The 23,748-nt window shown below is 44.1% G+C and overlaps 1 protein-coding gene across 4 annotated transcripts in view; it reads left to right on the top strand.

The window, feature by feature from the left end:
- Nucleotides 1–23,748, top strand: part of SEPTIN6 (septin 6) — a 62,188-nt gene that overhangs the window by 12,625 nt on the left and 25,815 nt on the right. For all 4 annotated transcript variants that reach the window (XM_063083193.1, XM_063083191.1, XM_063083190.1 and 1 more), the window contains exons 2-5: nt 660–774; nt 9,765–9,960; nt 20,786–20,972; nt 23,455–23,616. In XM_063083193.1, the coding sequence (XP_062939263.1) occupies nt 660–774; nt 9,765–9,960; nt 20,786–20,972; nt 23,455–23,616 (660 nt within the window). The remainder of the gene's footprint in view (nt 1–659; nt 775–9,764; nt 9,961–20,785; nt 20,973–23,454; nt 23,617–23,748) is intronic.

The following is a 23,748-nucleotide window of genomic DNA, read 5'->3' as shown; positions in this document are numbered from 1 at the left end:
GAGAAGTTAAGCAACTTGTCCCAGGGCACATAGCCAGAAGGTGGTGGAGGTGGGGCTCTAACTCAGACCTACCTGATTTCAAAGCCTATGCTCTTAACCTCTATTCTATGCAACCTTTGTAGATCCCCAAAAGTCCTACAGAGAGGATTAATTGCTTTTTAAAGCCTTTTTGTAATGATTACTGAACACTTATGCATATTCTAAGCTCACTACCTGTATTAGCACATTTGAGACTCCCATCACCTCTAAGATAGGTCATATTATATGACAGATGTGGAAGGAAACTGAGTCTCAGAGGTTACCCAGCTTGTAAGTGATTGAGTCGAGATTTAACCCAAGTCTGTGTACCTCCAGTGCCAGCATTCTCCTCCCCCGATCCCGCCCTCCGCTCCCAATAAGCCCCCTCCATAATATTCTCTGCCTGGAACTATGGCGATGTTCATTCTTGAACCTAGAGGATGCCTGTGCCCAAGAATCCATGTTTTCCAAGTTGACCGGCCATTTTGCTTTGGAGCTGCGAGTAGCTGAGGGAAGAAATGACACACTGGGCCTGGGCGGGTATCACTTCCTAGCAGGGAGAGCATCTGGCTGGAGAAGTGAGACCCTGATTGCTTTTAAGCACACTTTCATTTTCTCCCCTCCCTCCCCTTCCAAATTAGGGTGAAGGTTGCCGAACTGTCCCCCTGGCTGGACATGTGGGGTTTGACAGCTTGCCTGACCAGCTGGTGAATAAGTCAGTCAGCCAGGGCTTCTGCTTCAACATCCTGTGCGTGGGTGAGTATTTCCATAGCAGGAAATTCTATTACGGAATATGGATCCTTAATGGCTGGATGTGGCTTTGCAGGTAATTAGGTTCAACAGTGTGTCAGTCTGATCTGGTTGCAAGAGTGCTTTCCCCCTCTTCTTCTTGTATCCTTCTTGCTTGTTTTAGTAAGCAGCAGCTGGAATTACCTTTTTCCCTGGCCAGTCCAGAATATGGGGGCATACCTTGGGGCAAACTGAGCTGTGTGAGACCAAGTGGAAATTCTGTAAGGGAGCTGGCTGACTCAGTTAACTGCTGTCATGTTCATTTGGACTACAGAAGACAGGAGCCAGGGCAGAACTGGGAGGGAGATGATGGCTGAGGAAAGATGCCTGCCCACCAGCTGTGTGCAGTGGGTTGGGTCTGTTTGTAGCTTTGCTATGCTTGGTACAATTTGAGCTCAAGTGCAGGGACCACACGGCTCTGTGCAAAGTTCTTTCATTCCCCTTACCCATGTCTCTGTCTAGAACTTTAATCGCATCTGTGGGAACTATGTTTTAGTCCCCTCTGTGTGCTAGTCACAGCACAAAGAGAGTTCAATAATGTTTGTGAAATGAATGAATGAGTGAACCCCACAGGAACCACTCATTATACTTCTTAAAGACTTTCTCACATTAGCTCTTTTGGTCCTTACTAGGGTTCTGGAAAGAGAGCTGAGTGAGTAACATTTGTATTCTTATGGAACAAAGGGGGACCCAGAGACTTACCTTACAGGGATTTACCTGAGGCAAATGGTAGAGCCATAATGAGGACCTGGCTGACCCCTTGTCCCTCCCACTGCTTCTCTGACTGCTGCCGGTGACATCTCTTGAGATCACGAAAACACTTTGGAAAGCACCAACCAAACAAACAAGAGGGAAAACAGTTCCTTGATATTCTAAAAGAATCTCTCCTTATACCTTAAAAATCCCAGATTTGCAAACACAATCATAGCATATACTTTTCACTCTGCAGTGCAGGAAAGCATGCTTGCATATTTTCAGTAACATCCTTCTGAAACCTAATGATTGTATAAATAGCATAATAAAGTCAGTTTTCACACTGGCTGGAACACTCAAACACTTTTGCTAATTGCCTTTTCTTATTTTTGTATAGAGTATATGGGGAACTCATTCACATTATAGATCTGAACTACCACTGAATTGGAATTTTACTTTTCAATGTATTCAAAAATTCTGTTTTCTTGGGCCGGCCTGTGGCTCACTTGGGAGAGTGTGGTGCTGATAACACCAAGGCCACGGGTTCGGATCCCATATAGGGATGGCCGGTTGCTCACTGGGTGAGCATGGTGCTGACAACACTAAGTCAAGGGTTAAGATCCCCTTATCGGTCATCTTTAAAAAAAAAAAAAAAAAATTCTGTTTTCTCACTGAGGTCATTCATTTTCTTGGGTTCTTTTTTTTTCCTTCTCCTCCATTCCCAGTACTCTTTTCCAGGTCATTTTCTGTAAGAGAATCACCTCACACTCAAGGACAAGTAGAGAGCAATAAAGCCACTTCTAAATATGGATGACAGGCAGTCAGCTAGGTTCACTCACTAGCTAAATGACTCACTCCCACGCATCAGCTTTGGAACCTATGATGAAAATATGTGCTGTACAGAATTACACATCAGGGGCCTTAGAGTCCAGATCTGGGCTGTTAAGTCTTCAAATGCTGAAAGTCTAACTCATGGTTATGATTAGGGTGCTCTTAGGAGAGGGATACAAAATAAATAGAAATCATAGGGATCCACATCCAGTATTAGCACCGCCAAATCTCTGTTTAACAAGATCTCCAGTCTTTGGCTGGTGGCCAACTTATTTCACATCATATTTGATTACCACAGTATTTCAGTACAAACATATTGGATTCCCTTGGCATTCCTCCCAGAGCTCCGTGTGACCTGAACTGAAGTTGAGGAGATGAGCAGTAAAATGACAGACTCACCCTATGCAAGCTCTCCATTGAGTGCAATTGGGTAGGCTGGCAAAGCTTTTGGAGGGAGGCTGTGTGGATCAGAATGGCTCTCTGAGGGCAAAAGTGGAAGGTAATTTGACATGGGGATCAGAGAAAGAGGCAGTCAAGCTCAAGGCCAAGTGAGTGGGAGAAATAGTAAAGCCCTGTCTTCTGGTTCCCACTCAGACATTGGAAGCTACAACTGCTTCAAGCATGCACCTGCTGGGATGGAATCACTCAAGTGCCCAGGACAGACCCTCCAAGAAGGGAGCAGAAGGAAGGAGACCCTCTTACCCACAAGGAGTAACACCCTCTCTTGTTCTCCCCACTTGTCAAGTTTCAGGAAATGGCTGCCCCAGTAGCTTCCTTCTTAGACATGCAGGTGCAACCATTGGATAGACCAGCCTGGACTGGGTTAATTTCATTCTCTATCCCTGATCCCAAAAGGCCTTCTACTCATGCATCCTGTCCTCTTGCTGTGCTCAGAATCCTGTCATTGCTCAGAGAACCGACAATTTGGGCCAAGGTCATGAATGGCTTAGAGTGGCTCTGAGGCTGCAATCTCAGCCCAGCCATGGGGCTGCATCCTGTCACTGACTTGGCAAAGGGTCCACGGCTTGGCTGCTCAAGGTGATCTTTTCTCTCACGGGACTTTCAGTGACCATACTTTCATGCCTCCCACCTGCGCATAACTGTCAGGTTTACTCCATTAATGATGGTTATAAAAAGATTTTGTTTGGGCATAGAATATGTTTCCCCAAGGTATTTTTTTTCTTTTCTGATAGGGCATTTTCAGTGTAAAGTTATGGTAGTGCTAGCTTCAATTATTAACCGAGACCTAGCATATTTTTTCACATTATTGTTTATCTTGGTGTTGGGCTGCTGATCGTAGACCCATGCCCAGCACAGTAAGTATCCTACATGCATATGTGCATGTGTATGTTGAGACAGAGAGGGAGAGAGAGAATTTTTATCCATCCAGAGCCTGATTTATATTTAAAGGTATCAATAAATGGCACCTACAATTATTATTATTTTTAGAGGGCTGTGTACATGGCCATGGGCATATTATGACTCCTTTCTAGTAGATTCCCTAGGGTTGACAATAATTACTGAATGCGGTGAGGTTCCCCTCCTCCCTCCATAAAAAAATATATTAATCCCTTAGCTCTGGAAATTACGAGGATCCCATGATCCTAGATAAAGTACAGGAAGCCTCGGAGTAACCACCAGAGCCAGCAGTACAAATGTTCAGGGGTCAGTTGCTGTGCCTTGCTGGGAAAGAGCCCCAAAGAGACTCACCCATCCAATGTGCCAGCAACAGTAATGGCCGTGTGGAGCACAAAGGGTCATAATGATAATATTTACTTTGAAGCTGCTCAGGATTCCAGGCTCAACTGGGCTCTGTTGAAGTTAGAGAAAAACACAAGAGGAGCAGGATTGAGGTTCACTACAGGAAGAGGGGAAAGGGCAGCCAGCATTCTCTCAAGGTCAGGGGTCAATTGTTTCATCCCTCCGTCTCTGGAAAAGGCAACTGCTCACCTGTCTAAGACAGGCTGCCATCTGATATTTGACAAAGGGAACAAAAACATACATTGGGGAAAAGACTGCCTCTTCAATAAATGGTACTGGGAGACTTGGATATCCATATGCAGAAGAATGAAACTAGACATGCGCCTCTCACCATACACTAAAATTAACTCAAAATGGATTAAAGACTTAAGTGTAAGACCCGAAACCATAAAATTACTAAGGGAAAATATAGGTGAAACACTTCAGGAACTAAGTCTAGGCACAGACTTTATGAACATGAGCCTGAAAGCACAAGCAACAAAAGAAAAAATAAACAAATGGGACTATATCAAACTAAAAAGCTTCTGCACAGCAAAGGAAACAATCAACAGAGTAAAACGACAACCTACAGAGTGGAAGAAAATTTCTGCTAACTATGCATCCAACAAGGGATTAATATCCATAATATACAAGAAACCCAAGCAATTATACAGTAAAAAACAAATAACGCAATTAAAAAATGGGCAAAGGACTGAATAGACATTTTTCAAAGGAAGACATACAAATGGCCAACAGGTACGTGAAAAAATGCTCAACATCACTAGTCATCAGGGAAGTGCAAATTAAAACCACATTGAGATACCAGCTCACCCCAGTTAGACTGGCTATAATCAAAAAGAACAAGAATTAACAAATGCTGGCGAGGGTGTGGAGAGAAGGGAACACTCCTACAGTGTTGGTGGGACTGTAAATTAGTACAACCACTATGGAAAACAGTATGGAGGTTTCTCAAACAACTACAGATAGATCTTCCATACGATCCAGCAATCCCACTTCTGGGTGTATACCCAAAGGAATGGAAATCATCATGTCAAAGGGATACTGCACTCCCATGTTCATCGCAGCTCTGTTTACAATAGCCAAGACAGGGAACCAACCTAAATGTCCATTGATGGATGATTGGATAAGGAAAATGTGGTATATATACACCATGGGATATTACTCTGCCATAAAAAAGAATGAAATTCTCCCATTTGCAACAACATGGATGAGCTTGGAGAAACTTATGTTGAGTGAAATAAGCAAAGCACAGAGGGATAAATAACTCATGTGCTCACTCATACGTGGGAGCTAAGAGATAAAGAAGAAAGGAAAGAAAGACCACAGTAGTGCGTTGGACTTGCAGAGGCAGAGAACATACCTAGGGATACAAAGTGGAGTGGGGGGATGGGGAGGGAGGTTGGGGATAATTGGCTGGGGGACATGGGGTATAATCACAATTTGTGGTAATGGGCATGTGCTGGTATGGATCTGGCCATCACATCTTAGGCACTAGTGGTGACAATTTGCTTTGCACCCCATGAATATCCATAACCAATAAAAACAAAACAAAACATTAAAAAAACCCCAAAATCAAACCAAAACAAAACAAAAAGACAGGCTACCAACAATGGTACGCTGGTACCATTGTCTGTCAGCCCGTCTTAGGAGAAAACTTGCTGTGGTTTGTAGCATCTACTGATTTCTGTGATGTCATTACTTCCACTGTAGCTGATTTTAAGCTACCATGGCATCACTGCACATGGGCTTGGGAAGAGATGCAGGAAGCAGGGTGAGCTGGTTCCATCATGCCACTGTCTGCCAGGCCTCTGCAAGATCAGGAAGGAGAAAGGGCAGGGTCACAGAGCCAGGCATGACATTGTCCCTGTCCATAGGCTCCCTTGGCCAGCTGGAGTTCCTGGAGTGTTTCCTTTTGGACACCTCCCTGTTAACTCAGAGACATTTCTCTTGGTTTATTCCAACATTCCGAGCTGGAAGAGACTTTAATTCCATGAGAACAGGGATTGTGGCTATCTTGTTTATTGTTGTATCCTCAGCTCCTGTAACTGTGCATGGATCCTATCAGAGGCTTTGCAAATACTTGTCAAATGACTGAATGACCAAACATATTGTGCCTATGGGCCTCGCTAGAGCATAGTGGTTAAAAGCCTAGGCTCCAGCATTGGCCTGTCTGATTCAGATGCTGGCAGTGCCACTTATTAGTTTGTGACCTTGGACTAGGTACTTCCTCACATTTTGTAGATGAGGAAAGTAAGGTGCAGAGAGGCTGAGGAACTGGTACAAATTCCCACAGCTAGTAAGTGGCTTGGTTAATCCATCTGTAAATTGAGGACAAATAGTAGTGTCTACTTCATAGGCTTGTTGTGAGGAATAAATAAGAAAATATACATAAGCATTTACAGAAGTGACTGGAATATAGTAAGTGCTCCATAAACAATAGCTATTATTGTTACTCCAACCCTCTCATTTTATGGAAAAAGAGACTGAGACCCAGAGACAGGAAAGGGCTCAGCTCAGGTCACAGAGTAATTTTGTGATAACCTGGCCAGAACTCTTCAGCTCACAACTTGCAAGGACCTAATTACACAATGTGCTAGAGTATGCAAATATTAACAGCAACTGAGGAAAGGGCTAAACTTTTTTCTTTATTACACTGTTTTTTAACCCAGAATGGGGAGGTTGACATCAGACTATCCCACAGAGCATAGTTTGAAAAAGCATATTTCATGTTATATGCTTTAAACTTAAGTTATTTTTTAAAAAGTTGTTTCCAGAATGTTACCTACATTAAGCAGAGTGAGATGAAATCCTGTTGGCTGGTAGAGCGTGAGTGAAAAAGGGTTAAGAAACCCTACTGTCCACTATGGGGAGCTCTGGCAGGGCTGGGGAGGAGGAGAGAGAAATGGACCCCTTGGGACTCCTCAGGTTTCCTGCTGGAATCTAATTGCCAAGTCCCCACCTTCCTGCAGGGGTGTGGAATCTGCCGACTTGATCCCATTAGGCTACATGTATCTCCCCCCCACCCCTCAACAGTGGGCCCGGGGCAGCATCCCAGGCTCAGGCTGGGTCTGTGCCAGCCCTGGAAGAGAGCCTCCCCCACCCCAGGCTCCTCGCTGATGGAAAACTGGAACGGGAGCACTCGAGAGCCATAGGACGAGCTCGCTTGATTTTCTGCCCTCTTCTAATATTGCATTTATCACGATTCCCTAGACACCCACGAGCTCTTTTCTTCCAGACATTTGTTATTTAGCATCTCATTTCCACAGCCCTTTTGTGCTGGCAGGCATTTGGGTGGTCATTTCCCCTGCTGATCCTCCCTGCTGCCTGCCTGCCTGGCCTGCCCTGCCCTGCCTGGCCCCCATTTCTCCAGCTGTGCAAACAGGGTGGGTCTCCTTCTCTGGAGTGCTGCTCCTGAGGGCTTTTGTGTGAACCTCAGGCTAGGCACTCTGGAGAGCACAGGAAAATGCCCATCCCCTGCTCTCTGAGAATTCTTAGGAGTGGGGAGCCAGGGAGCCCACTGTGGGTGCTGGGGACACAGGGTGCGCTGCTCTCTAGTAGCCTCAGGGCATTCAGTGAGAAGCTCAGGGAACCGAAGACGGGGTGGGGGTGAGGATGTACATGGCAAATTCATTAGGCACATACAAAGACGGGCTAAAATGTAGCTCAGACCTCAGTGCCCAGAGGGGAGGCAAGTTAGGGTGAGGGAGCCACCCTTGAGTTCCCACCTCAGCGGTGCTGGCCCCGGTTGCAGTTGAACTACACCCCCACATTGGGTGGGGTGGGTAGGTGCACGTGATACATTCCGCTGCTTGGCCAAGTCTGCCACCTCCCATAGCAAAGGCCGCACCTCACCAAATTTTTCTTGGGACCCAAATACTTCCTGTTCTTTTAGGAGAGGAAAAATGGGGCCTCTTCTTGGAGAGTCTTTGCTGCTAGTGGCTACAGCAGACCCTGGCTGGAAACACGATCTGTGTGAGGAACCATTTCCCCACACCCTGGCAATCCACCGTGTTAGTCAGACCTGGCTCTGGGAGGCTGGGTATCCAGGCTGAATCGGATGTTCTCCTTGTTCTCATTCTCTCTGTCTCTGTCTCTGTCTCTGTCTCTGTCTCTGTCTCTGTCTGTCTCTCTCTCTCCCTCCCTCCCCTCTAACATAGAAAGCTATCATCATAGACAGATATTTAAAAAAGCACCTTCTGCCATCATAGCTCATTATTCAGAATGAAAGAGGCATGGAAGATGCAAAAGCTAGACACACCAGAGGGTGGAGCAGAGATGGGGAGCATTTTCGGTTCCACATCACGCAGCTCAAACCCTAGCCCTGGACTGCCTTGCAAATGTGTGCTGATGGTCTGGGGGGGGTGGGGGGATTTGCCAGACCAGGATTTGCCTGGTGCAAACCCACTGCCAAAGGTGAAGAGAAGTCAAAGGTCACATCCCCGGGTTGGGGAGGGGGAGGGAAGAAAAGGGATGATGATAGCAGAATAGTAGGGTAGTTTGTGTATCCAAAGGGCAGCCTAGGGTAATTAACTACTGGCTTTTTTATTCCTGGTGTTCCTGAATTGCTAGGGGTGGAATGGGAGGGCAAATATAGTCTGGATCTGTGGAGGTTATAAGCGGTTTTAGTGTCCAGCCCAGCCCAGCTTGTGGCCTCATATCAGATTCCTGTCTGACTCTCATGTCATCACCTTCCCTCCAGCTTGTAACTTCTTGTGATGTCCCATTCCCTGAAGACTCCTTGGTTCCTGGGAGTGGTTCGATATCCCAAGAATAACATCCTAAAACCTTCGTCAGTCTGCCACAGCCCTTCCCCCATTCATTTCACTAGTGTGAAATTCAAGACTTTTGAAATTCCAATGGTTTAATTTATTAGTATCCCACAGCCTGTTCGTTAAACAAACAAACGGCTGGTTTGTTTGAAACTTAAGGAGAAGAATAATTTGTGGCCTGCTAAGTTCCCTCCTCATTAGCTAAAAATGGTCTCACTGAAAGCTCCACCAGGCTGGAGGAGAAGGCAAGGGCCACACAGTCTCCCCACTGGGATACACCTCCTGGAATCTACAGAGCGCTGTCTGGAGCTGGCAGGGAAGTGAGGCAAGGACTGGGAGGAGAGGTCATTTGTTTGACAAGGGACCTCTGTCCCTTTTTAAAAAAAGTTAAAACAGCCCTTTAATTTTTATGCAAAACTATACATGTTCCACTGAGAAAACTTAGAAAATACAGAAAAGCATAAAGAATGAAACGAAAACAACACATAACCCCACCAGCCAGAGATAACCATTGGTAAGAGTACATTGTATTTCTTTGCAGTCTTTTTCTAGGCATAACTATACCTTCCCATCACTGCCTATAATATAATTTCTTTTTGTAATTATAAAAGCAATGTATACTCAGGTATAATTTTCAAATAACAGAAAAAAATATGAAGAAGAAAATGAAAATTACCCTAATTCCACTATCCTGAGACGACTACTGCTGATATGTTGGTGCAGTGCCTTTCAGTCTTTTTCATTTAACTGAGATCATACAGTCTCCATACTTCTCTGTGCTTTGCACTTAGTGTTTTATCATGTACATTTTCCCATGTCAATACATGTATTTCTGAAACATGACATGTAATGGCTGCATAGTCATTGTGTGAACAGACCATAATTTATCCTTTTGCTTTTCAGGAGAGACAGGTTTGGGCAAGTCTACCCTCATGGACACCCTGTTCAACACCAAGTTCGAGGGGGAGCCAGCCACCCACACGCAGCCAGGTGTCCAGCTCCGGTCCAATACCTATGACCTCCAAGAGAGCAACGTGGGGCTAAAGCTCACAATTGTTAGCACGGTGGGCTTTGGGGACCAGATCAACAAGGAGGACAGGTAAGGAAGACGGTGGGGGGTGGGGAGGTTGGTGGTGGTCCAAAGGGAAGAGCTCACCATGGGGGTCCTGGAGAGAGCACAGATACCAGGGCCCAGCCTATCCCTCCAGAATGGCATGGGCAGGGAGCAGGCACCTCAAGCAGCTCCCCTCCCTGAGGGTCCCTGTCTACAGCAGCTGCTCCACTCCATACACTTTGCCAAGCGAACGGTGTCTTTCCAATATCCAAAATACGTTCCATTCAGCAAACATTTATTGAGCTCCTACCTTGTGCCAGGTACTGCCGTGCTCTGATGATCTAAAAAGGACCAATTTGGTCTCTGCCCTTGAGGCACTCACAGGCAAGACCGGTTTTAAGCAAATAATTTCCGTAGGGTGTATGTGCTGTAGAGGACAGGGTACAAGGAGGTAAAGGACAAGTTACAATGAGAACACAAAGGCAAGAACAGTCAATTCCATGTGGAGAGGTCAGGGAAACTTTCACAGAGGACATGCCTCATGAGCTGACTCTTGAAGGATGAACTATTTTGGCAGACAAACAAGGGAAGGGAGAGAAGGGCATTTCAGGCAGAGGTAACTGCTTGTACAAAGTCAAAGTGATGTGGAGGATTCTGGCATGTTCTAGGGAACTATGGCTTGCTCTGTTTGGCTAGACAGAGGCAGAGTACAGGCCTCTTCCGAGGCCCTGTAACTAGTTTTCAGTCATAATGTTGTGTTATTTTTCTTGGATGGCCCTTCAAATTGTATGAGCATAAGGCCCTGAAAAACCTGGATCTCCCTCTGGGCTAGCACTGTGCTAGGGGACAGTCAGGGAGAGATGAGCCTGAAGAGGTGGACAGGAGCCAGACCAGCGAGGTATTTATAGGAGGTGCAAATATGGAGCCATTGAAAGGCTTGAAGAAGTAGAATGATTGGCCTTTGAAAAAGGTACTTGGAGATAATATGGAGATGTTTTAGAAGAGCAAGAAGACCAATTAGGAGACTGTTGGACTAATTAGACTGAGGTAAGAGATAAAATAGGTGGTGAGATAGGGAAGAGGAGACACATTTGATAAATATTAAGTAGGTAAAATCAAGAGGACTTATAAAGGCAAAACAAGAATCTAGGATGAGGCCCAAATTTCTGGCTTTGGAGAGTGGACAAATGGTGGTGGCATTCCATAAGAGAGGTAATATAAGAGAACCAGGTTTTAAAATAATAAACTGTTTGGACATGTTGAATTTGAGCTATTTTTGGAATATTGAGATACTCGTACATGATGACCTTTAGTGGCAGGCAGTTGAATATACAGAGTTGGATATCAAAAGAGGGTCTAGGCTGGAATTATAGATCTGGGTTATCGAGGTATAGGTGATGTGTTCCAACCGTGGACACATGTAAGGTCACCCAGGAATCAGATTGGAGTGAGAAGACAAAAGCCTTGGGATGTTAAGTCAGCAGATGGAGGAGAAGACATCCTGGAAAGGGACTGAACAGGAATAAGCAGAGGTAGGAGGAGGGCCAGGAGAGCCTGTGGGGGTTCGAGAATGTGTGTGAGTGAGGGTGGGGTGAGGCTCAGAGATGAGGATGTGATGAGAACTGGGGTCAGGGAAGGGGGTGGGGGTCAGGCACCATCTGCGTTTAACCAGAAGTCACATGGTCATCGCACGTGCTCATCTCAGAAAGGGCCGTTCATCATTTTGAGCAGAGTGTCCACTCATCCTTTGAGGATTCTCTCTATTCTTAGATGAGCTACATCTCAAATTCTCCTATTTCTCCCTTAAAGCTACAATAGCCATACTCATTTCCTTCTAATGAATAAATATATGTAGCTTCTTAATATTTGAACTGAATTCCGTTTTCCATTTGAAGTTCTAGAAGTACACCTCTGCTTTTTCTAAGCTTGCTTATATTGTGCTAATCTTGTTTGGTTGAAAATAAATTAGACCCTGGGGAAAGGGGATATTTGGGCCACAATATGAGTGCTTGATCTCAGCTGCAGGTTGCTCAGGAACTCCTCAGTTGCATTTCTCACAGTTCTTTCAGTTACATACATTCAACATATCTGACATTGGACAATGCCTTGATAATGATGGCTTGGGAGGACTGAAGTGATACTGCCCCTTAGAGGCTAATCTACTTCCGTTATACTTGTTTAATATCCTTATTGTTTTTTTCCTGATTATAAACATGACACATACTCATAAAAAATCAAATAATACAAACTCAAATCAGTAGAAATGAAAAGCTTCCCTGAAATTGGGTGGGGGAACAGGGGTGGAGTAAGCCCCAGAGACCTATAATAAAAAAACAGTGTTTTCTACATGCTGTGAAGGCCATTTTAGCATAGATATGTCAGTGTAGATACATTGATACAGGGCATCAGAATGCCCTGCTTTACCCAAGGCACAAGCATGAACTTGGAAGAGATCAAAAGGCCAGATCCTATGGAAAGCTACCATTTAAAGGATGCTGGAGAAAAAGGAATCTGAGGGACAGAACGAGAACAGGCTGGAGAGGGGAGTGCTTAGGGAAGTAGGCTTTGGTTTCAGATAGACCTGGGTTCAAATATTGCCATTTATTAGCCCAGGGATGTTGGCAAGATACTTAAATTCTCTATTCCTGTTTTCTCACTTGTAGAGTGGGGATGACAATAATACCTACCTTAGAGGGTTGTGGTGAAGCATATTGACATGTACGATGTGTGAAATGCTTAAACAATGCCTGGCACAGAGTCACTACCTAATAAACAGAAGGTATTACTATGATCGTGATTCTTATTGATAGAAGAATGGAGGGAGTGTTGTACCATGTAGCATATGGAGGGAATGATAACTGCTGTCCAGGAAGATAAGAACCAAATAATATCCATTGGGTTCGGTAACATGAAGGTCATTAGTATGTTTAGGAATAATAATTCCAGGGAGTTGTGGGTAGAAGCTAGATAGCCACGATTGCTGAGTAAATAGGAGGGTAGGAAAGTAAAGGCACCAGAATACTAAAAAAAGCAACAGAACAGAAAAGTGAGTCCAAGATCAGATTCATGTTTATATGGAAATTTAGCATGTGTAAGTCAGCAGGGAAAGAATGGACTATTCAAGAAATGATGCTGGGAATGGGCCACCCATTTAGGAAAAAAGTTAAATGAGGCCCCTCCACACAAATACCATTCACAAAAATAGATTCCTGTTGGACTAAATACAAATTCTAAAACTGAGGAGAAAATATCGAAGAATACTTTTTATAACTTTGGGGATAGAGAAGACTTTTCCAATCACGACACAAAATTGAAAAGATTGACCAATTTAAATTCATTAAGATAAAAAAAACCTTTGTATATTGAAAGATATCATGAACAAAAGTAAAAATAAGCTACAGATCGGGATAAAATATTTGCAACCTATATAACAGACCAAAGATTTTTCTAAAATGTAAAAAGAGCTTCTACAATTTGATGAGAAATAAACAGATAACTGACAGAAGAGGAAATACAAATGGGTAATCAACATATGAAATGATGCTCATTCAACTTCCCCAGTAATTAGGGAAATGCAAAATGAAACAAAGAAATATTTTTTATCCATCAGATTTGCAAAAATAAAAGATAGTATAACATCTACTAACATGAGGTAATTTAATTCATGTTGGTGGGAGTGTAAATTGATACAGATTTTTTTTGGAGGGTAAATTTAGCAATATCTATTAAAATTTAAAATATGGATAATTTATGACCTAGTAGTTCCACTTTGAAGTATACAGCCTAGAGAAACAATGGCACATGTTCATGAGAAGCATACAGAAAGGATGTTCACTGCAGCTTTGGTTATCGAATAAAAAAAATTTAAGCAGTCTAAATTTCCATCAATAGAGCAATCAAATGAACTACGATGCAGCCATACCATGGAATTATATTTAGCAGTTAAAAGAATGAGGTGGATCTGTATGTACTCACATGGATAGGTCTCCAGGACATATCGTTAAGTGAAAAAAGAAGTTGCAGAAGAACAACACGGATCATAATGCCATTTATGTAAATGTGTCCTTCTCTTCAGTAAAAACAACAAACATTTCTCTCTATGTATGTATATGCATATACAAAGGATAATCAACAAACTGAAAATAGTGGTTACCTCTGAGGAGGGGAGAGTATGTTCATATATTACTTGTATAATTAAAAATAAATAAAAAAGAATGAAGTTTTTAAAAAGGATGCAGATGAAGTGGGCATAGACTGCTCATTTAAAAAGCTTGTCTGAACGGGAAAAAGAGATAAGGCAGTGTCTAGAGGAAGACAAGAAGGTCAGGGGCGACTTTGAGGATGGGAGAGATAATGAGGGTTTAAAGAAGGGCAGAAGCTTCGAGCATAGAGAGGAGGGAACAGATCTGAGAGAAAGAATCCATAAGACTTATTAACCAAGTTGATGTGAGGATCTACTTCAGTTTATAAACTACTGAATGTCTACTATGTGCCAGGTACAGTGTGCGTTGCAAGAGATACTAAGAAATAAGGCACAGTCTTTAGTCAAGGAGCTCACAGCTTAGTGGAGGGGACAAATATATATAAGGATTCTACATAGTGTAGTAAGTTCAATAACAGAGGTAAAGGGGGACTGTGGGAACAGGAAGGATAGCCATTGGCCAAGCCTGGTGGTGGGAATATAGGGTGGAGGTTGCGGAGAGGAGAGAGCAGGTGATCAGGAAAGACTGAGCTAAGTCTTGAAGTCTTGCAGGATGAGTACAAGTTAGCCAATTGGCATATGGTGGGTATTCAGGACATATTTGTTGAATGAATGAATGATATATACATTGGTGGGAAAAATAAAGAGAATAACTATAATTGTTCATCATTCAAAACCAAAAGTATCCATTGAATGTGTTAACTAGGGTGTTGGTGGGGGTAGAAAATAGCCTACAATGTGTTGAGGAGTGAATGAGAAGTAAAAAAAAAAAAAAGTAAACAAGTAGATTATTCTTTCAAGGAATTTCTATCTGCCATTAAATATTTATTGGACACCTATAATATGCCAGGCCCTGTGCTAGGTGTTTTGAGATGAGGGAAGGTTGAAGGATAAGAGTCAGTAGGAAGCGAGGAGATGGTAGATGAAGGAAGGATCCCAAAGAGTCGGAAAGGGATGAGATCGAGTGCACGAGGGGTGGTGAGCATTGAATGGGACGAGAGACCCTTCATCCTCAGAAGCTAGAGGGAAACATGGAAGAGTTGGCTTATTTTTAGAGGACAGGGAATGAGGCAGGAAGTTGAGGTAGAGTGAGCCTGGTGGTCTCAATTTTGTTGGTAAAGTAGGAGGTAAGACCATCTTGTGAGAGTGAAGGGATCATGAATAACTTCCAGAGCTTGAGGAAGTGGTGAAAGTTTGGAATGGTCAGTGAGGGTAATAGGAAGGGATCCAATCAGGGCCAAGTAAAGAGATTGTCATCTTGCTCTAGAGGCCCATATAAGGTTGAAGGCCATGAATCTGTAGTGGTGTCAAGACCTATAGTTTTGTGATTGCTTCTAGCCAACTTCAGCAGCAGCCGTGGTGTAGAAGCAGAGAAAGCAGATCCTGAAATTCATTCAGTGTAGTGAGTTTGCTGGGCAAGTAGGGTGGAAAGACAGGAGTGCAATGTAGATGAGGGTGTTGATAAAAGCATGGTTCAGGTGATCAATCATGGGGTTCAGCCTGGGCAGAGAAAGAGATGAGGCCAGGAAGGGGCTGAAACCCTGATAATGGAGGGGTCAAGGTTCCAGAGGACTCTGTGAGGCAAGAGGTCAGGTCAGGTCAGGATTGAAGCCATAAGAGAGCCGGAAAGATGTGCTGTTGTGGCCAGATCTTTGGGTGTTGGAGTGAGTTTTCTGGGCAGAGCTGGTCTGGCTAATGGTAAGGTGGGGAGAGAGCTGAGCAGAGGGAGTTGAAGGTTGTGAAGTTGAGGCTATCAGGAATAAAGAGGCTGAAGGTTGATGGGTTGTCTGCAAGCACACTACAGTTACCCAAAATGAGAGAAAGACTAAGAGCCAGGTACCACCAGAAGAAGATGGAACAGGTCTCAAATGAAGAATTGTTTTTACACTGAGGTGGAGGAGTAATGGTCTAGAAGGGGCACCGAGGAGCTACATGAATACCCACTGCACTTGACTCCAAGGTGCACAGGTTGTGGGAGAATGAGAAGCATATGCTGGAGATGGCTGCCAGGAAATGGTGTCCTCAGGACAGTGGTGTCCTCAGGGGAGAATCAGGTTTCCATTATGGTGAAGAGGTAGGCATGTTCTCTGAAGAGTCAGATGACGTAGGCCAGTGCTTCGCAAATTTTAATGTGCACACACGCCATTGAGGTTCTTGATAAAGATTCAGATTCTGATCCTGTAGGTCTGGGTTGGGGACCAGAGATTCTACATTTCTAACCAGCTCTCAGGTGATGCTGGCCCAAGGGCCACACTGAGTGGCAAAGATGTAGGCAATTTTGTTTATCATGCTACAGGGTTTCAGAGGGCACAGTGGAAATGTTTTGGAAGGAGGAGAGCTCGAGGAACATGAATCCAAGAGGGACAGAGCAGAATAGGGATATGTGTAGAAGAAATCAGAGGTGACTGTCGGGGTGGTAAGAGGGTAAATTTGCTATTGTCACTTTTGGCATTGTTCCAGTAGACCTGACATTGTGGTGTCTTGGCTTTGGTGCCTGAGATGGTTGTGTTCAAGTACAGTATCTAGGACCAAGCCTTGTGGGTTACCAGCAAGGGAGACTTTGATGGCTGTGTTTGTACAGAAGATTGGCACAAAAGAGAGGAAGGACACTAGAATGGCTTCCAGGTGTCTGGGAAGTGTGATAGGAAGACTGTGATGACTGAGGCCATGTAAGTGAGTGAGACCACCCAGGGACAATGTACATGTGAAGTGCAGAAGGACAAAAGAAGATGGCCCAGGATGGAACCACAGAGACAGGTCAAGAATTTAGCTAAGGTGAGTGAGAAAGAAGAGTTGTAGAGGTGGGAGATAATGGCGTCAGTGAAGCCAGGCAGCAGTGTTTCAAGAGGCATTCACTCAACATTATCAAGAAAGATGACAATTAAAAAGTTCATTGAAAAAAAAAGTTCATTGAGAGGTAAAATTATTTTTCTATAATATGACTAGGAAACCAAAGCTAATCAGTTAAAAAAACAATTCTAACAATAGTAGTTCAGTAAGGCAGCCAGTTTCAAAATAAACATACAGAAAGCCACAGACTTCTTAGTTAGACAACAATAACCAATTAGAAAGCATTCTGGAACAGCAGATCCCCGATCACAGTAAAAAACTCCTTACTGTATCTACCCACAAGACCCTACAAAATCTGGCTCTCCTACCTTGCTTGCTTCATCTCTTATTCTTTTTTTGTTGAGGTGAAATTCATGTAACATAAAAATAATTATTTTAAAATGAAAAATTCCATGGCAGTTAATACAATGACAACCACTGCCTCTATCTAGTTCCAAAACACTTTCATCAGCCCAGAAGGAAACCCATTAAAGAATAATTCCCCATTCCTCCTTCCCCTCAGCCCCTGGCAACCACTGTTCTGCTTTCTGTCTCTATGAATTTGACTCCTCTAGGTACCTCACATAAACGGAATCATGCAGTGTTTGTCCTTTTGTGTCTGGCTTCTTTCACTTATCATGATGTCTTCAAGGCTTGTCCACATAACATCACGTATCTGAATTTCCTTCCTTTTATGTCTGAGTCATATTCCGTTATATGGATATTCTACATTTTCTTTATCCACTCATCAGTTGATGTCCATCTGGCTTGTTTCTACCTTTTGGTTATTGTGAAGAGTTTATTCACACTATTCACTAAGTCCCACCTTCCCGGCCTTCTTTCTATTGCTCGACTTGTCAGACTGGTTTCTGCCTCAGGACCATTATTGCATGTCATTTCTTCTACCTGGAACGCTCTTCTCCCAGATCTCTCCATGGCTTTCATTCTCATCCTTTCAGCTCAAATGACACATCCTCAGAGAAGCCTTCCCTGAACACTGTATTTAAGGTAGTTGACTCTCCCCTCTCCAAGTCACTTTTTTATCTGTTATCTTATTGTGATGTCTTCATAGTACGTATTGCTACCTGAAATGAATTAAGAAGTATTGTCTAGACTGGGCTTATTTTGTGCCTTTGGTCCCTTTAGCAATCTAGTGAGATCTATGGGCTCATTCTCAAAATAATGTTTTTAAATGCCTAAGATATACCAATTATACTAAAAATACAGTTACCAAAATATTTAAAAATCGTGATTTAATAATCTGTGTGCTTCTCTATTAATTTCTAAAATAACAATACCTATGTGCAGACTTAATAATTATCAGAATGTAGAAGTTGTATATAGTATAAAATAGTATAAATGCTATTTTGAGGTGCTGGCAACTGGAATAGGAAACAAAAGTATCAGTGATTGCTGTTGGTTATGAAATCACAGGTACTGCTAACATTACTGTAGATTGTTACCTACATTTTTAACTGAAGAAACTGCTCAATTTCATTTAGAGATTAGTGAAAAAGATTTATTTTTTTCCTACCCAAGTTCATGGACCCTCCAAATTCTATCCAAAGACCCCTTGGAGGTCTGTGGACCCCAGGAAAGTTTGTAAAAGATTGACAGTAGTGATGAAGAGGGGTAAAGTCTGTTGGGGCTGGTTTTCATTGGAGATGGAAGAGATCATAGTAAACCAGAGAACAGAGAGCTAGAAGAAAGCTGCCCTCTCCAACCCTCCTCAGAACTTGGGTGTGGGAGATGGAGAAATTTCCAGTTGAGGAGGACATGAGAAAAGCAGTGTCTTTGAAGGACAGTCAGATACCACTTAGAGGAAGGAAGCAGTTTGTGGGGAGGTTGCCTATGGAAGTAAGGGATTTTGTTTGCCATCAACTGGAGTCCAGCGAGCACAACAGAGTCTGGGGGGAGGCGGCCACTGTGGGAAGATGAGCCACTGGGGGTGGGGATTGGGGGAGCACAGAGTGATAGGTGGAACCCTTACTATATTCCAGACAGCAGGCTAGACACTGAGGACACAGAGATGAATAAGGCAAGAATGAGTCACCTATGTAGGATCTGTCGAAAACAAATCCTGGTGGCTGATTGGCTGGTCTGGCTGGTCTGATCCATGTACCTCTTTAGAGACTCTGAGAGCTAGAGGCAGCAGCAGTAAAACAGGCACAGGGTATCACTGTAGATTGAAGGGGAAAAAAAACTAAAACACACTCTTTTCTTTCCTCCTTTGATCCCTTCTGCAAAACAAAATAATGAAGTGAAAAACAGTTATGTAATGGAGAAAAAATGATAGTGTCATGATCAGATCATTCAAACCAGCCAGTTATCCAAAAATTAAATAGAGAAGGCCAGGGGATGCATCCCCCACCCTCAGAATTCACCAGGAGTCTTTTAAGGATCTTTGTAACCTAGAGATTCTTCAATGCTATCACCCTGCAGAACAATGCTGGCTCAGAGGGATCAAAAGAAGAAGGAAAGAACTATATTTTTAGGTGTTTCTCTGAGGCTCCAGAGGTACCCTTCACCTGGATCTCCTCTGTATGCAGCTCTCAAAATCTAGGATTCTGTGATTCTTTTTTTTTTTTTTAATGCTATTTTCCCTTTCTCTACTAGGGGACCTTTCAAAAAGGCTCAGGTTGGGGGCTGCTGTAGGTGGGAGGCACTGGCTGGGCCCAGCTTCTCCTTTGATCATGTTCCCTTCTGGCAGTGGTATCTGAAAACTCCCTGTCCCGGTGGATAACAAACCTCTTCTAGCCTGAAGGGAGGCAGCCCCTCAGATGGAGAGGCAGCAGACAGACAGACAGGAGATTTTGAGAACAGAGGCAGGGCTGAAGCCAAGCTGACCTAGTTAGAGCAGAAAGAGGCTGTAGGGGTGGCAGGAATGGCCTGAGAGGGGACAGGGACTGGGAGAGGGGAGCTTCCCAGGAAGGCCCAGGACAGGGAGGAGTACAGAGCTGGCTATTGTTTAATAAACCTTTGCAAGACTAGGGGGCCACCTGGGGGAGCTGTGGGCGGAGACTCAGTGAGCTGGGGTGCATGTGTACATGTGTCGAGGGTGTTGCAGGGGAGTATCTTTACCAAAGTTTGCCTGAATTCTTAGATTTTAAAGTCACAACCTTGGAGGAAATGATGACCAGAAACATATCTGGACCTTAGGGGAGCTGAGGGGGAAGCTACACTAAACCCAGCAAGAAGGAGCAAAACATGCAGAGTGTTCTGATAAGATTGCCCAGCAGCGGGCCAAGGAGGGGTCTCGTGTACCCCCTGTGTACCCAGCTCCTGCACTAGGCACGGTGGGGGAAGATCCAGGAAGCAAAGACATGGGCCCAGCCTGAAGGACAGTCAGCCCACCCACACATACCTCCAGTGGGCTCCACACTGTGTTGGGGCCTCATGGGAGATAGAGAAGTGCCCTTCACAGGCCTGGCCCAACAGGAAGACACAGTCTATTTGCGAGAACACTAATCCTTATGAAGTAACAGCAAGCAATCCAATACCATCCTTTTTTTAAATGCTTCTGGGTCATAAGTGGGGAAGGCTGTAGGAAGGAGGTGGGCATTAAACCAAGCTCTGAGGTATGGGAGGGCAGGATTGGGATGAAGAGAGAGAAATGGGCATTCCAGGGTGAAGGCACATGGTGGGGCATGAGTTTGGCTCACATGGTGACTGAGGAAGTGGCCAGGCTGCTGAGGCTGGAGGCCCAGCAAGGGGAGAAGGAGAAATCCAGCTGGATGTTGGAGAGTCAGATTTCAGAGGACATTCTAAACTTCTAAAAGGGACTGTGTCAAAATCCACATTTTTGAAGGGCTCTGGCCATTTCCCGACTCTCGCCTTTAGCTACAAGCCCATCGTGGAATTCATCGATGCGCAATTCGAGGCCTACCTGCAGGAAGAGCTGAAGATCCGAAGAGTGCTGCACACCTACCACGACTCCCGGATCCATGCCTGCTTGTATTTCATCGCCCCCACGGGTCATTCCCTGAAGTCTCTGGACCTAGTGACAATGAAGAAGCTGGACAGTAAGGTATGGAGGCAGAGGGGGTGGGGGCGCTGGGCAAACTGGGCTCGCTGTTACTGATCTCTTGTGCAAAGTAGATGCCACATTCCAGTAGAGGTTTCATGGCATCCTCGTCCTCTCCCTCATTCCCTGTCCTTCCATAGAGATGGTGTTATTGAGCCAGTACCTGTGTCATATGCTTTGTGATCTGTTTTCCCAGCACTGGGGATGGGTTTGTCCTGAGCTGTCTTCCTGCCCTGATTCCTCTTGGGAATAAGGTGGATGCAAGCAGATGGCTGTCGAGGTCTAGGGGCACAGGCTTTGGCAATGGAAAGGTGTGTTTTCTCTTTGTCCCAGTATTAACTGGCCTGTGCTAGAATCAAACATGCAAACTTGATTTTAAATGTTTTTATTCCTATTATCGATAATAATTTTTATAATAGCAGCTAACATTTGTTAAACCCTCATTATATGCCACCACTGTGAGGTAAACACTATTGTCATCCCCATTTTACAGAAAAGAAAACGGAGGCTCTGAGAGGTTCAGGAACTTGCCCACTGTCAGATAGCTAGCTACTGGTAGAGCCTAGATTCGAACCCAGATCTGTGGCACCATATTATATTGCCTTCATGCCTGAGAAAGATGGCTGTGGGAATCAGGCATGTCCCGCTTTAAGAGAAACTGAAAAATGCAACTCCCATGCCATGTATAAATTAAACAATGATTTTTCATGTTAAAGGATTATTTGCTGTACAAAAGAATTGATCACATGATTCTTTAAAAAGTCTAATTACATTTTTTCCTAACATTTAGTGTGTGCCAGGCACTGTGATGAGTACTTTATATGCATTATTTTATCTTTCCAATTATCCAGTGTGGTGGATACTATTATTATTCCCATTTTACATCTGAGGAAACTGAGGCATAGAGAATCAAGTAGCTTCCTCAAGGTCAGACAACTTGTAATGCTTCTGGGATTTGGACCTAGCTGTCTCTGACTACAAGGTATTTTATTTTACAAAAATCTTATTTACATACAGTTATTTAGTAGCACATCCACTATAAAAACTGAATTTCTGCTGTAATCAGAATAGGAACAATTTTTCATTTTTTGTAACAGTGAGCTCACTGTCTGCTCTTGAAATGTCACCATGCCCTGCATGCCCTGTGTAGGGCAGCAGTGAGCCAGGCGGCTTGCGGCCTGGTGGGTGGGCTGGGTTAAGTAAGCAGCCTTTGACATATGTTTATAGTGTGCTGATGGGGACTTGGCGAAAAGTGTCGAGGAGAATTGGCTCTGCCTGCTATTCCATCTTGGCAAGGGTTTTGACCCCCATTTCCCCCCCAAAGACTTCAAGGGACGTGCCTCCAAGGTCCAATCTTTCTTTGACCCAGCATCTGAAGACCTGTGTGATATCACCCTTTAGAGGCACTCCTAAGCCAAAGTGCAAAGGAGGCAGGATATATCTTCCAAGTCTAGAGCTCCCAGACCTCCCTTTCAGAGTCCAGGGCCTGAGCACCACCTGTGCCTCCCTATTGGAGTCTGCTGGCAGGAACGACTGTGCTCTCCGTGTGAACCTGAGCTCAGGTGTGCTCTGTCTCACAAAGGCATCGCATTTCAAGTTTCTTTACCTCTGACAGTAAAAGTCTTGTCCCTTCTTGGAGAGATTTCAAAGACCACGGTTCAGGTGGGTTGAACCTTGGGGTGGCATTAGGCCTTTCTCCTGCTGTGTGAAGTTGGGTATTTATAACTGTTTTCTTTACTCAGAAATTAATCAGAGACTCAGGCAGTATAACTCTTTTTGCACAAGTCTTATATCAAATTGGTAACTGAGAGGGACTTCTTCACCTAACTGGGTTGGTTACACACTGTTTGTTGCCAGAAAGAGAGCTAGGTGTACATCCTCACTGAGCACTGCCCCTGCCTCCCTTCCCTGCCATCTCCCATGTGGGTCCACATCGTACCTGGCTGGGGCTCACCTGGACTGGATGGGTTAGGACAATTTACTGTGAGCAAGGAGTGGCCACCTCGCCCCTTGTCAACCACAGATTCCCCATTGTCATCTTTCTGTTGTGAATCACCCAAGCAGTGACCATGATACCAAGATATCACATATCTCATCAAGTTGGACCTGAACATGGTTAAGACTATGGACTTAGGAATAAGGCTATACTTGGAGGTGAATCTCAGTTCTGCTATTCACCTGCTCTGTGGCCTTGGACAAGTTACTTAACCTCTCTATGCCTCAAGTTCTTGTTGGTAAAATAGTAGTAATAATAACTCCCATGAAGGTTATCATCAGGATTAATTGTGTTAAAACATGTAAAGTACTTAGTTCAGAGCCAAGTACACAGTAAGTACTTGTTGTTTATATTGTTCTTTGGCTAAAGGGTGGCCAATACTAGACCATCAGGCTGAACCATTCCCTTTGGCAGCTGGTGGATGTCCTAGGTCATGCTGCTGTCACTTGCAGGTTACCAGTGATCCTACTTTGCTCCTCCTTTCCCTAGGTGAACATCATCCCCATCATTGCCAAGTCAGATGCCATTTCTAAGAGTGAGTTAACAAAGTTCAAAATCAAAATCACCAGCGAGCTTGTCAGCAATGGGGTCCAGATCTATCAGTTCCCTACAGATGACGAGTCGGTGGCAGAGATCAACGGAACCATGAACGTGAGTGGGAGCGTCGGGGTTCAACTTTCTGACCATTTGCTCTTTATTATTAATATCTTACAAAATAGCAGGAAACATCATCACCATTCATTTTAGCATAGTCAACTCTTGATTATCTAAGTGTCAGGTACT

The sequence above is a fragment of the Cynocephalus volans genome, chromosome X, assembly GCF_027409185.1.
Source record: "Cynocephalus volans isolate mCynVol1 chromosome X, mCynVol1.pri, whole genome shotgun sequence".
Classification (NCBI taxonomy): Eukaryota; Metazoa; Chordata; class Mammalia; order Dermoptera; family Cynocephalidae; genus Cynocephalus; species Cynocephalus volans.
The sequence above is the reverse complement of the archived record's forward strand: the minus strand, read 5'-3'. Positions and strand labels throughout refer to the sequence as shown.